Below are 14,887 nucleotides of genomic sequence, written 5' to 3'. Positions count from 1 at the left end.
CACCGCTGATGTTGAGAAGGTGGGTGAAGAAGAAGGACTGCTTGTGGAACTCTTCAATGGCCAAGACTATCGGCCCATCCAAGCTGCTCCTCAGAGTCTTCTTTGAGCCACTCTTGTCTGCTATAAGGGACTCCAGCATGGTCCGCACCATGTAAAGCTGTGGAAGAAACAGTCGGCATGCAGTTACCACCCTGCAGTGAGACACCACTGCATACAGCCGTAGTGCTCCGCAATAAAAATTAATACCTCTTCCATAAGCTACTCTCTTTCAGAGCTACAAATAATGACACCCGAAAAAAAAGGAGGCTTTGGGAACAACAAATTAGGCATCAAAGCAACATTTAACACACAACAGTGTGAAGATTGGAACAGATCATGGAAACAGCTGATAATCCACAGGGTGGGAGACTCATGTAAGACCCTTAACTCTACACAGGAGATGAATGTTTACATACCTGTGTACTCGAAGGTCCTACTGCTCGTCTTGGGACTTTAATATCAAATCCACCTTTAGGATCCTTCTCACCTCTCAGGCAAGGATCATTTGGAGGCTCTCGACCTCCCTCCCAGTCACAGATCGTCTTCCGAATTGCCTGAAGGACACTGGAATAGGTGGGAGAGGGAAAGTAGTGCTTAAGCTTGATGCTGCTTCAAGATGAAAATATTAACTGGTGTGCATTTAGGGAGGAAAACTGCCTGAGGTGGGGACATACACTGTTATCATTGGGGAATCAGAAGTTACCTTAGATAGAGCTGCTGGCCAAGGTACATGGCTGGTTGTACACCGTGAGGTGTATGCAGGGCCACATGCTTATAGTGTTACACAAATAAATACACGGGCTTTGTGTTGCACTCAGGGACAGACTGACCTGATCAGAACATTCTTCTTCTTCCTGACCGCCTGCCTGAGCGGCTCTCGCAGGGTCACCTGGGCAAAGTCCTGCAGGGCTGCATAGATAGTGTTGCGGATGGCTTGATTAAACACACTCTCCATTCGGCCCATCAGCACTTGCAGACCTTTGATCATGGCAATTACCTGAAGCAAAAATTAAAAATGGACGTATTTGCTATTTTTCCATCGTAGGAAGAGGTCCATAAACCCAACATCAAGAGAATTTGGGACTAAATTAATTCTACTCAAGTAACTTGGGTCCAGTAATTAGGTGGCTGGCTTTTTTGACTGCTTAACTGCTTTACAGATCCCAATAAGCTGAGGAGAGCATTTATATCACTAGTTTCTTGCAAATGGTCCCTGTCCCTTGGCAGGCTGTTTCCATTCCTGATCTCTTGATATCTTTAATAGCACATAATCCCAGGAAGCTGCACATACTCCACATGTGGATGCACTGTGTGGTTTCCATAGACCTGCATCTGCAGCAGTGCACAGTGCTTCTTGTACAAGAGTACAGAGACAATTCCCAGGAGCGAGTGAGCCACAAAAACGAAGGCGCTATTCAAACCACCCTGACTGTCTAAGGGAAGATGAAGGTGTAGGGCCTTCCCACAGCCAGGCTCACTTGTGTTTGCACAGTGTCTGAATGTAGCTCCAGATCTTGCTCCAGATCACAGTGCTCTGCAAGGCTGCTGCATTGGGTTTGCACGGCAAGGTTTTGGTAGTGGGGGGGACACTACAGATGTGGCTTCTGTGACAAGCTGCTAGAGGCTTCCCTCTGAGATGGACCCACCACTGGCCAAGGCCTAACTCATCAGCGATGGTGGGAGTACCTCTGGGATAATGTATTTAAGAAGGGGAAAAAGAAACCTGCATGGTGGTACCTGAGAGGAATGAGAATATGTGAGAGAAACTCAGAGGTTCCTCTGCAGCCCATGCCTCTGGGCAAACTAAGGGCCACAGGGATGTCAGAACCCTTAACCCCATGGGGATGAGGAACTGGCCGAGTACTGTGAGATGCCCTACCATCCTTTTCCCCTGGCCTGAGGAAGATAGACAGGAAACCAGCCCTGGCTGGTTCTTGCTCTTCTGTAGTTGGCACCAACCTCCACAAAGGCAAACTTCTCTTCACTGGTGTAGTTATACCGTGTGGCTCTCTCATACTCTTCTGCTGTTCCTGGGCAATCCTTGTTGCAGAATTTATCTGTGGGATGAACCAGCTTCCAAGAGTACTAAAGGATGGAAAAGACACTGTCAGCAATGAGAAAGAAGCCAGGCTGGAAAGACTGAAGAGGGCCCTATGCCAGCAAAACACCCCCTAGACATTACTGCAGTTGTTTGACATTCATTTGGGCTTTACTGTCACAGTACTGGTTTAGTTTATCTGGGAGGTTAACGGTCATACTGGGCTTTTGACATCCACGGACTTGTGTTGAAATGTGGTTTAAATTTTGCAAATTAAGAATTTCCATCATCATCTGAATTGCAGTTTTAGTTGCTCAAGGCCCAGACTCATCCCAGTCAGCTTTTGCTGCTTAACCAAGGTGTTCAGGTTAGGACAACAGTCACACAGTCCCCCTCTTAACACTGGACACCCCAATACCTGCAAAAAGTGGTCAGGTCCAGGGTGAGATGATCAAGCTCTCTTTCTACATTTTGTACAGAGGGTGTTCAGGGTCATTAGCTGCCTGATCTTAGCATGTTTGTTACTGGCTTAAAGCTAGGTGGCATGAAAGCAAGCTCACCTTTCACAGGCTTTGTTACATGCCATGTTCATGCTCACCTGGGAAGAGGAGGATGTAACACACTCAGCGCTTCCATGACTGCACTCACCACTTCCATGACATGTGCACTCCACTTGGACAGCAGCTGCAGGCCCCGTAAAGCAAGATCAAAGAGCTCCCTGTACTCTTCATCTGATTTCTGGCTGTCCAGTCCCGAGCCAGTGACCACCTGGAGAAGATCACATCACATCAGGGCTCAGCAACCTGCTGCAGAGGCTTCACTGAGCCAAACAGCAGCCACAGAGTGCTCTTCAAATCCCAGCTAAAACGAATTCCCCATGACCTTAAACAATCAAGATAAAACTGAGCAGTGCATATATTGTCCCTCAGGAAAAGGGATATAACTTGGCAAGGCTCTTTTTACCCAGGCAGTCAATTTTCTACAGAAAAATGAGTCTGACCTGTCACCTCAGAGCAAATAACTGACTGTTTTCATTCCACTTTCCCATTCCTTTTTGATAACCTAATACTACTGAAATCCTTGAGAGTCCTTTCCTGATTTAAAGATCAAATAAGCATTTACAAATGCCAAAAAAAGGGTTGAGAATGCTAACAATTCATTAACCTTGGTGAATGAGGATCATACATCTGCAAAAACCAGTGACAGGTTTTGTCCATCAGAGAGGGTACAGGCATTCAGTAATGACAAAAACTGAGATGCTCTTGTGAACTTTCCTTGCAGCCCTGACCAATAGCTCTGTGTAACAGAAAAGACCCATTTGCAAGTCATGGCTGTTCTGCCACCTGGCTCTTCATGAACACTTAGCTGTGAAATCTTTTCTGCTTCTTATTTTAACAAAGCTGTGGCCAAAGATCAGAAGCTGTTGCAGTAGATCTTCTGGTGCATAGGACTTTGGACCTGCTGGGGCCTTTCATAAGCTGCTTTTTAATGGCTGGATCGAGAAGTGGTTTGTTCCATCTGTGTCCTTCTTCCCTCCTCACTGTATGTCAGTGGCAAACCATACTCCTGCTACTCTTGTTCTCTCCCAGCCCCATCCATCTAATGAGCCTGACAATGGCAATTCCCTGCTGAGCTTACCTCGCTGTTGCTGTAGCGAGCGAGCTCTGAGATGAAGCGGATGTGGTCATCTCGTATCTGGACCATCTGCTCACAGATATTGTACTGGGGACTGATGCTGCTCTGAGTGCACGTCCACCTAGGCAAAAAAGCAAGGGTTTCAAGGACAGGACATGGGCTCCACTCAGACACCCCTAGGGACAAAGCCTTGTGTTCAGCTGCTCTCTTCAATGTGCTCAAGACATGCCATCTTCAGGGCAAATGTCAGCCTGTGTCATCTCTCCTGTTCCTTGGTGTGTGGAGTCTTCAAGACGTGGTCTCACCTAGCATGATGGGGATGCTTGCCTCACCTTTCAGCCTGAACATCTCTGTTCCATCCACCCTGAAGGCTGCTCTCCAATGCTGGGCTCACCTACCCCATGGGTAGAGATGGCTATTTCCCAGGCCATTGTTGGAGAAGCTTTCAGGGAAGGATGAACTGCAAAGACCCAGCATCATTTGCATCCTTTCTGCTAAACCTAAGGATAATCATCTCCTTAGAGCTCATCCCTCCAGGTCTGAAGCAGCTGGGTCATGCTGCCTTCACCTGCAGGGAAAGAATCTGTAAGAAGCCAGCAAGGGAATAGCCCTCCCACTTTGCTTTTGGTCTGATTCACACTGCCAGCTCAGTGAACAATGTGGAGTATAAATGATGAGCAGAATATGATTAAATGAATGAGATTTTCATTTGCATTGAGCCACATGAATCACGTAACAGTGTAATGACGTCCTAAAAGAAGGCAGCACTCCCCTTCCAAAGGCACAGTCATACAAAGAAATGGTGCAAATCAGGTCTATTTAATTAAATATCTAATTTTCCCCCATTCTGCATTAGCCACAGATGTGGAACCAGAACGGCTCCACCAAAATGCTTCATACAAGCAAACATCTCTCAGTGAGACCTCATGTCTTACTCTGTGATCACAATGTAAAAGTTCAGATCTTGCTTTCCCTCCCTCAAAATAGTTGTCCATCTTATGATGGATATAGTCATCTTCTCCAATCTAGATTGGCAGTACAAAAGGCAGGTGAGAAACCTGCCTCTGATATGGACATAGACATGAAGACATATTCCTACAGTTAACTGTGAGACACTTGTTGCCAATATCTGTGGTGATAGAAGGTCCTGGAAGTGCTGGCTCATGTCATCCCTCATGAAATCCATCCTCCCACAGTCCCATTGCTTCACTCTTACCCGTTTCAATGTCCTGTGCTCCCCACCGGACAATCGGCAGGTTAGCAGGAATGGCCAGGGCAGCACCAGCCCTCCCTGCCACACACAACCTAGTCCATAGTGCAGAGACAAAGTGCCATGCAGGAAAAACACCACTTAATTCCACTTTCACGGAGACAGGGAGGGAAAGAAAGTGACAAAAAACAATTATTAGTAAGAAATGGGGATTATATGGAACCACCTTGGCAGAGTTAGTGTTGGGAGTCCCATGCAATTTGCTGGGAAAGCAAGTGAGTGAGAAGAAACATTGGTTAGTAAGGTACAGCACACAGACCTGGTAAGACAGATTTCAAGACAGACATTAAAACTGTGCACAGGTAAACAGCCCGTGAGCTACCCTGGTTTTGAGATGAGAAAATGAATGCAGCTGCCACACATTCCATTAAAATGTGCTTTCTGAATGATCCAGGATAAAAAGGTGCAAAGTTTTAGGCAATTTTTCCCTTTTAAATTGAGTTTCCACAAATACTTTTTAAATTTGCATTTTGTAGAACTTTAGGGTTTGGGTTTTTTTTTCAGTTTCAATTGAAAACCTTTTGCTCAGGAAGCTCCGTCACGTTGTTGCCAAACTTTTCATGAACGATTAATGGCACCGTTCAACCAGCTTTTGGGAGGGCAGGGGGGGCTGTTCCTGGGCAGAAAAGCCAGATCCTCTGGGGTGGAAAGGTTTGAGCAAAGGGGAGCAGTGAGATAAGCCTGCAGGTTAGTTCCTGTCCTGCTGAGACAGCTCAGCTCGGCTGCTTCTTGCAGCCACTGGAGAAATACGACTTTCATGCAATATGGTCCTATAGGTGAAAGACCACTCACTGGTGGAAGCCATCACAACCAGACACAGCTCAGATGGGCTCTGCTTACGTGTGGTTGCAAACACCATTCCAAGGATATCCAAACCTAACACCAATTCTTCTAGCAATAGTTACAAAGTCAAGTGGGGCCACATGCCTGGTACAATCGGACACATCTGCAAATTCATCTGAGGGGAGCAGCAGACTGCCTGCAAACCCAGGCCGGGAAGCAGTGCTTTACAACACCACACTGCTCCTGAGCTCTCCCATACAGACTCCGTTTCTGCTCTTCTCCCACAATATTCATTGATTTCCAGTGCATCTGAGCCTATGGTTCAACCCGCTGCCAATCTTCATGAAGGCTGCCTGAGCTACAGGAGACACCCTGTCTGCTGCAAAGGGATCCACTGCTGTGTTCATGCTCTGGAGGATTTTGTCCCTGGGCTCAAAAATGTGGATTAAAATCTCTCCAGAGCAGGGACACACTGCTCGCACTCACACACCTCGCAAGCACTCAGCTCTGACCCATGCACCAGCCACCTTTCCTTCCTCCTTCCTTCTGCCTCATTTCTGGCCACCAAGCATCCTCCCAGCCCTTGTCAGCCGAGCAGAGGTACAGGCATGCCCACTGCCCTGCCTGCACATGGGGTACGGTTACATGGAGCTTCACAGCTAGCTGCACACGTGCTGAGGGGCTGGTGAGGACATCTGCCCATGCAGGGACAGGGAGGTACACACGTGCACACAGAGCTGGCACACCAAGACTCACACCTCACAGGGACACACACGGGTACCAGTGCACAGACCTCACTCACATCAGACAGTTGCAGCTCCCATGGCTTTCGGGACACACACAGAAGCCAAGAGACATTATGGCAGGCACTCACTTGGATTTGTTCTCCTCATAGTGAGCACTGGTCTTAATGTATCTGGCCAGTTCTATCTGCATATCGCCGAATAAAGGAACCACCTGCAGCTGCTGGAAAAGAAAACAAAAGATGGTTGAAACAGAGCAGAGAGAGAGCCTGTGGCCCAGAGCAACACAAGGGACTGCGAGAGGGCATCCTGCATCTCTGGAGCTGTGGGAAGTGTCAGGCTGTTTAAAGCAAGGTGCAAACCTAGACCTGGGGTCATTTCACACCTAGAAAGTGACTGAAAACAATCACACAGCTTTTTGTGTGAGCAAAATCACCCCTGCGAGTGCTCTGGAGCCCTGGACTCACAGACAATGGGCTGGCTATGGCCAGAATGGTTCAGCGCTGTAACCAGCCTTAGGAAAAGCTGTTTTACAACAAAAAGAGAGGAGCATATTCCTGAGCAGGTCTTATTGCCTCCCACCATAATCCTCCAAGAGAGCAGAGGGATCAAAAGCCACCATGCTGGTATTCTGCCAACACACTGCATGGCTCCCTTCAGAGAGAAGCTGCAGGCTGCTTTGCTGCCTGGACTCCCAGGGATACAGCATCTTTCCGCAGGGAGTCAGATGTGTCTTAACATTTCTCCACAAAGAGAAAGACACAGGCGATATAGCATGGTTTTGCTCAACTTTTACATCTCAGGAGGATATGGATGGAAAATAAATTCCAAGTGCACTGAATATACCCCAAGCTCAAACAGGTCCCTGCCCCACTAAACTTTCATCTGCAAAGAAAACTGAACCAAGAGCTACTGACTTTTCTTCAATAAAATATAAAGCTTCAACTTCACCCAGCTACAAAAGCTTTGCCCCAAAATGCAGGGAAGATGGTGGCAAATTCCCTGTCCCATCATCACATACTTCTCAGGCTGACTTCTATGGAGGACGTGTAATGCTGTCATCAGGGACTCCCAGTGGCGCTTCCATAAAAGGTTTAAATGAAGGGGTAGTTCATTTTCACTACTCAAATTCCTGGTCAATCCACTAGAAATTTAATCAGAAGGCAATAAGCAGATGTAGTAAGAGGAGTATTTGGCCTTTTCTTATTGAGTTCTGCTATGCTACTCTGGAGTGGTATTTAACTGCTTAGATGAGACCACAGCAGATATTGGAGAAGTGCAAATGGAAAAAAAGCTGGAGAAGAAAGTTATTCCATGCAGTGGAAGACATTTTACCTGATTCACTGATGGCCCACAGCACTTTGCATCTGTTTGAATGCACCAAGATGACCAAACTCTATAGATTACACCGAGGGCTTGCTTTAAACTAAGATGCAGTTGAATTAGCAAAGCTGAACCAGGGAAAAGATGGAAGACAATGAGTGATGACATGATAAATCACCTTTGCAGAGCTGCAGTCCTCAGCAGTCTCCACATTGCCTGGAGGGAATTCACCCACCTCATCATCACCCTGTCCATGAGGTTATGGCATCTGTCCATAGTTTCCTATGTGGACATTTCAGCCCTGCTCTCAGAGCTGTCTTCAGGAGATGATGCAAATTGGGTTAAATAGGTCCCCAACTCGCTCTGCATGAGGATGCACCAACCTTTAATGAAACCAGCTCCCTGGGCTTGCCCATTCCCTTCCCTTGCACAGACCCAGTGCATCATCTATAAACTGCAACTCAGAGCAATAAGCAGGGAGGCATCCTCTACCCTGTCACAACCAACCTCTTCTTTCAGGCTCCTGGGCAGAGAGTCAAGGAGAACCCTCTCTGCTGAGAGTGATGGGGAAGAAGCGCTCTGCCCTCCCAAAAATCATCATCTTCTCATTTTCCCTGATGTGGAACAAATGTTGTTAACAAAAACTGATCTTCCCATCTCAGAAGAAAGATTAATACAGAGGAGTGAAAAGGACTCCGGAAGGCTCAAGCTCAGTAGGTCTATAAGAAAACTAGTTGCTCCATCTGGGAAGTTATTCTGTGATTCTTCTGCTGTAACTGTTATTCTTTGCTGCCAATATCTTTGTCCCTTGCCAGAGTCCACCATGCCTCCTACAGCTGACCTGCCCCAGAGCTGAAATGCCCCCTACACTCATCCTGTGTGCAGAAGCACACAATGGAAAGGAGGCATCATATCCCTCTGTGAATGACACAGGTGGTGCTGTGCAGGGTCCATCCGCCAGTGGTGATCAGTGACTCACAGACACCAGATTTTGGGGGGAAGCAACAGGGTTATCCAAAACTATTCTCATGCTGAGTAGCCCCAGGACGCAGCCTGGCCTCCAGCTGTGGACCAGCCTGTGGCTGGACTCAGCTGCACATGTGCATGGGAGGTTGCATGGCTGCTTCCCAGTGCATTCAGTTGTCTTTTCCCAAAACCCAGACCCCAGATAAGACAAAAGCGGTTCATCGAACTACCACGTGAGCCCTTTGAAGAACTCACTGAGCACCTCCACATCCCAGCCAACACAAGCTTTCCAAGCTTTTTCTGTCCTATAGGGAGCACAGTTTACACACGAAGTAAGTCTGCCAGATCACACACTGACTGGCCAGCTGTGTCCTCTGTCCCTCAGCTCAGCAGCTTGCTGAGAGAAAGGGCAGTGCAACCATCACCTGCACAGACCTCAGCAAACCAGCCAGGTGGCTGAAAGCATGGCGCTCCTCCAGAGACTGTAAACCTGCCTCAGATATGTGCAAAGAGATAGAAGCAATGTCTGGCTCACCCTTCCCTTGTCCACAAAACATAGTCCATGCACCATCCACATCCTTTGCTCCTCAGCAGGAAGCAGGTAGGGTCACTGTGGCAGGGCTGCCTAGTGAGGGTGTGCAGCATCCTCAGCTCCCAACAGCTCCCATGGGAGTAGAGCCAGCCCCAGGCACTGCTCACCCATCCACAACCTTGCTGGGACTGAGGGCCAGCATCACCCGTCTCACCCATGCTTCAGCGCTGTGCCCATGCGTGTATACAGGAATCCCAATCCTCATCCTTTGGCCAAGATAATTTCTTGACCTTTAGGATTTTGGGACCTGTAATGATTCCTGTGGTTTGTGCAATGGTACAGGTACAGGTTGCTAATTCATGGTCTGCAATAAACTCCAGCCTCACCCAGATAGGTCACTGACCTTGAAGAATTTGTCTATTTTGCTAAGGTTGATTCTCTTCTTGGCATCCAACTTGTAAATGTTGCTGACATTCCCATCCATGAGATACAGGCCAAACCCCATCACCTGCAGAAGACAGGAAGGTTTCATTAGCTTGAAGTCAGTAGCACAAGTTAAAGACAGTTCTCCATCACTTAACATGAGGAAAGACCATTTCAGGCTCCTGTACCACCTGAGACTGTATAGAACATGCACACATCTGCAAGGATGTACATGGTAGATGGAGGACACATGATGGATTGCTTCTGTTTTCTGTGTAAAAACACACAACATTAACTTTGGCAATTTGTTCCTTCTCTCTCCCCATAACAACAGCCCAAAAGCAAACCTTTACTCCTGGAGAGGAATTGAAAACTTAAAATCTTGGATTGATTTTTTTCACCTTTAATTCAGTACAAATCGTTACAGATATTCAAACTATCCACATTATCTTTTAAAGAACCTTAGCTGACTCATGCCATAGTAATAAAGTTCTTATGGTAACAGTGACTGCAATCACTGTAGTAACTGGCTGACAGTAAGGACAAATATACAAAACATGTACTTAGTCCCAGGCAGGCAGAGCAACCTTGGGAAAGACTGGGGGAACAGACAGAGATGGAGATAGAGAAGAGCATAGGAAAGGGAAAGAGGAGGAATACTTCTATGTGGGAATATGGAAGAAGGACAGAAAGGACAGTAAAGAAATGATGGGAGAAGGTCCAAATTAGAGCAGGAACAGAGGCAGCTCATGGCACTGCCCAACAGAGGTGTCATATCAGGCACTGGGGTGAGACATCTCCAACCCATGGCCACATCCAGTCTGTTCAGCCACAAAGAAGTGAATATGGGAGGACTGAGGTATGGCAGCAGAAGATACAGAGTGACAGAGATCAGAAGGGAAACAGGAAGAGGACAAAGGCAGATTTGGTGCTGAATGCAGATGCTCTTTCTATGTCATAACTAACTCGTGTGTCCAGAGGATACAGGCTCTGCAGAGAAGGGATGTGTGTAAACCCAAAGGAGCAAAAAGTAAAAAGAAAAATAAGAGAAACATAGCCCTGGAGGGAATTTCATTTTACTAAAATAAAAGTGAAACTACACAAGCACCCAGCCTCATAAGAACGGCCAAACCTCACCTTTAAGAGCATGTGTTTCTCACTGGGAGTGAGATACATCTTGTTTTCATAGTAATCCACACAGATGTTGACAATATCAGCTAGCAGTTCCTCATAGCCAGGGATGACCTCTAGTTGCTGGTGCAGACACTGAAACATCAACAGGGGCCACATTATCCACATGGACAGAGGAACAGCAGAAACCAGGGGAGAAACGTATTTGAAGGATTAAGAGTGGAATGATAAAAGGTTTCTTCAAACCTCGCCTGTGTGTTTTAATTCAGTTACCAGGAGAAGATTAACCTCACAGTACCACCTATATGGAACAACCTGCTTTCTGCAGGACAGCTCCCCCCTTCAGACTGATCACGACAGCCAAACAGCAGACAGTAAGATGTAAAGGAAGATGCCTCAGAGCAGACTTTCTGTCTCTTTCCTGTCTTTGAGCAGTACCTAATTAGCAGAAGCTATAGAGCCAGTGGAGTGTGGAGGGCCAAGGGAGCTGATCTGCAGTTCCCATGCAGTTGCAGATGCGGACTGGATGGATTTCCTGAGGAAAATGGGAAAAAGTTCTGGCAGAAACTTCCCCTTCAAGAGCTCTTCTTACATCTTTTAGATCATCTTTGTCTTGTCATAGAGACCTTCAAAACCACTCAGGATGAACCATGAGAAGGAGATACTGCTAGAGTTACACAGCCTGACCAGAAGACCATCAGAGTCAGTGGCAGTGACTCAACAGCTATGGCCAAATTCTGGCCTCGAGTGCTGTCAGCCATGGCACAATCACTGCCTCTCTCTGCTCACAGAAAGGTTAAGTGGTTCAGAGAAAAGGGACCTGCCTGTGTGATGCGGTTGTGGTTTGCCAGGAACATGGAGAGGTTCTGGGACTCCTGGATGGACTGGGGGTCTGCCATCTTCCGCAGGAACTGGGCAGCTCTGCAAGGGAGAAATCCAAGGTCACCGAGGATCACTCACCCAGTGTGAGACTCACCATCCATCTTCCCTGTTTGACCTGCAGCTGCAACGCAGCAGCCTCAGACTCCCCTACAGTACAGCTCTGCTTTCCTTTCTTTACCAAGAGGGAACTGAAACACTGCAGGGCTCAGAGATTTGCCTAAACTCACAAAGAGAGCCTACAACAGCACAGAAACCCAACCTCCAGCCGTGTGCACCTGCCATCATTGTGGGCATACCAGGCACACTGCTGTGCTCACTCCTGCTTCTCACCTCTTGTAGGCAGAATGGTCATTTTTGACGCTGCACTTCATATTCTTCAGCTCATCCAGGACAGCAAACATGTTAATGAACTTGCCCAGTGTGAGGAGATAGGCCTCAGAGACAAAGTCCTTCCTCCGCTCAGCATGGCACAGGCGCTTCACCTCGCTGCAGAACCGCTCGATAGCCTTGCGCTGGAAGGAAGCAAGACAGGGTCATCACAGCTTTGCCATCCCATGGTCATCTCATCACCATTGGGACCCCCTTCACCCACCCACCACCTCCTTCCTTTAACAAAAGCATTTTTCTGCTGGGGCTGGAGGCTCCACCATGAACCAAAGCTGCGTAACAAATCACTGTAGACAAACACCCGCAGTGCTGGAGGGGAGAAGGTGGCTGGAACCCTCTATCTGTGCCTGCCTTGAGTATGGCGTGTTCTGCAAAATCAGGCTCCAGGTTTTTAGCATGGGCATAAAGACCTTACAGGATATATAACCTAAAACCGGTGGTGAAACCCAGCTGCAGCCAGCTATTAACACAGCAGGTGATGGCGAAAGGTCCCCAGAGCCCACAGCAGCTCAGTGCTTGCCACGTGGGCACTGCTCTGTTGGGATCTAAGCAGTATTTTGTTAGGTGCCTCAAGTGTAGCAACTGCTAAATTTAAGCTCTGGTGTTCTTTGGCTGCCCCCCGAGTTCAGGCGGCTGTAAGCACATCCCTGCTCCTGCTGGCACAGCAGGAGTGTGTCCAGCTGCATGGCTGCATCCCACCACCCCAGGCACCAGCTGCATCACCAGCCCTTGGCTCTTCCTGTCTTTGCTTCAGAGGGAGGAGTAGAAGAGCGAGCTGTGCTGGCACTGATGGAGAAACAGCTCTTCACATCCAACAGACAGCACACAGGAAAAACAGGAGCCTGCGCCGCCCATTAGCTCCACATAGTGGGGACTCTGGGCCTCCATGAACTGCAGGGGATGAGGTGTGCTCATTCCCAACTCGTATACAGGATTCTGGGGATGAGTAAGGGACACACATTTTCCTTCAGAGATGTCTCAGGTATCTGTTGGTGGCTGCAAGGAAGAGACTCAGGGGCTTGGGGACTCTCCAGGCTGGCCTGGCAGGCAAGTGCCTATCTATTTGACCACTTACTTGAAAATACATGAACTTCATCAGCTTGGTGACTTCTGGCTCCAGGACTTCCACTGTCTTCTCATAAATCTCCACTCGGTTTGGCTGTTCGTTGCACTTCACCTGCATTGCAAAGACAAATCATTCTTGTCAGCGCCAGTTTCTAACACAGCCATGGACTGCAGCAACCACCATCTTCTTGTTTCAGAGTGAATCCTGTCCCCATCTGAGGACAGTGGAGGAGCTCAGAGGGAGCTTTTTCCTGGGGCAAGTTGTCATCCGTCTCATTTCCAACAGTCAGGTGACAGCAGAAGGGGCTATTTCTCAGGTGTGAAATTCTCTTCATGCATTATAAACAGCCTCAATCCTGACTCTGAGAAATAAGTCTTCTAAATGCACTTGTCTGGGGTAGAACACATGCAATATGGAGTCTGGACATGTTACACAATGTGGGGATGTTATATTATAATATTATCTGAGACACTGCATTGTAAAGACCCATGGACACACGAGGCACCACGCTATGGCTCTGCTATAGCCTTGCTGGGATAACTTGCTTCTGCTGCTGACCAACAACTTGGGTGTGTATGTGGCTACCAGCAATGAAGTGAGTCACATTCACTGGCATCCTAGGAAGCTAAATTGAAGTTACCCAGTTGTCATCCATCTCATTTCCAAGCAGTTACTTGGAGTCACTGCCAAACTCTCACGGAAAACCCCAACTGCCCAGGGCAATGCATGCTGCTGTCCTCCTCTGGTTTTGTTTTCAGCTGTTGCTGACACAAGGCTGTGAAGGGGTTGACAGCTCTGATGCAAATTTAGTATCCCAGCAGCTGATGAGGGAACAACTCAGCCAGCTTTACACGTGGGAAGATGGAAAAGTAGCTTTGCCCTCCCTGTAGTGAGGCATGTAATGTCCCTACTCTGGTGTTTCATACCGCAGTCAGGCAATATTGACGGCCATGAGGATGCAGCTCACAGCAGGGAGGTGTACATTTAGGTGTAGGCTCTGCTCTTCACCTCAAAAACCAGTCTCTGATGTGGCACAGAGAGGTACCAAGCTTTGGGGCTGGGGACAGGACCCCTGCCTGCAGCCATGTGCCCCATGGCAAAGTGCAGGGGTCACTGCAAGATCAAAACTGGTGACTCTGTAAATGAACCCTATACCATGGTATTGTCTGCTCCTCTGTCACATGTGGCATTGTCTGCAGCTCCAGTGGGGAGAATGGGCCAGGGAGCAGGGACCCCACAAGCTGTGCATAGACAGGCACAAACATCATAGTGGTGACCAGGATGGGAGGACACTAAAGCAGGTTAACTGTGGCACTCTTGCCATCAGCTCAGCCACAACACACCTTCTGTTATTACAGCCAGAGAGGCAGCAACAGCACATCAAATATAAATGGGAGAGAAGCAAACATCCAATCAGCAGCAGAAATCTCCCCATGGCGGGGTCTCATGGGACCATCAGCAGACTATAACCCGAGGGGAGCTGAGGTTTGACCTTTCCCGGGGAATCACAAACACAGCCATTGCCAGCCATGTGGAAATATTTGTTCGTGGCTCCATGGAAGCGCTGCAAACCCTTTTATCTGCAGGGTTAATGGAAGTGCACTGTACCCACCCAAGTGCACCATCAGTTGGTGTTATTGCAGCGATCCAGCACGTGTTCACACTGCAG

General features: G+C 48.0%; 1 protein-coding gene across 3 annotated transcripts in view; it reads right to left on the bottom strand.

Moving 5' to 3' along the window:
- CYFIP2 (cytoplasmic FMR1 interacting protein 2) overlaps positions 1-14,887 on the bottom strand; it is a 54,547-nt gene that overhangs the window by 29,162 nt on the left and 10,498 nt on the right. For 2 of the 3 annotated variants that reach the window (XM_062607504.1, XM_062607505.1), the window contains exons 5-16: positions 13,228-13,329; positions 12,096-12,277; positions 11,708-11,804; positions 10,890-11,018; positions 9,733-9,837; positions 6,640-6,731; positions 3,716-3,833; positions 2,726-2,845; positions 1,999-2,124; positions 870-1,036; positions 456-603; positions 4-157 (exon numbers count right to left, since the gene is read on the bottom strand). In XM_062607504.1, coding sequence (XP_062463488.1) covers positions 4-157; positions 456-603; positions 870-1,036; positions 1,999-2,124; positions 2,726-2,845; positions 3,716-3,833; positions 6,640-6,731; positions 9,733-9,837; positions 10,890-11,018; positions 11,708-11,804; positions 12,096-12,277; positions 13,228-13,329 — 1,540 coding nt within the window. The remainder of the gene's footprint in view (positions 1-3; positions 158-455; positions 604-869; positions 1,037-1,998; positions 2,125-2,725; positions 2,846-3,715; positions 3,834-6,639; positions 6,732-9,732; positions 9,838-10,889; positions 11,019-11,707; positions 11,805-12,095; positions 12,278-13,227; positions 13,330-14,887) is intronic. The other variant, XM_062607506.1, reaches the window with a different exon arrangement.

Source organism: Pezoporus occidentalis, unplaced genomic scaffold (genome assembly GCF_034315485.1).
Source record: "Pezoporus occidentalis ecotype Australia unplaced genomic scaffold, CSIRO_AGI_Poc_V1 ctg124, whole genome shotgun sequence".
Classification (NCBI taxonomy): domain Eukaryota; kingdom Metazoa; phylum Chordata; class Aves; order Psittaciformes; family Psittacidae; genus Pezoporus; species Pezoporus occidentalis.
The sequence above is the reverse complement of the archived record's forward strand: the minus strand, read 5'-3'. Positions and strand labels throughout refer to the sequence as shown.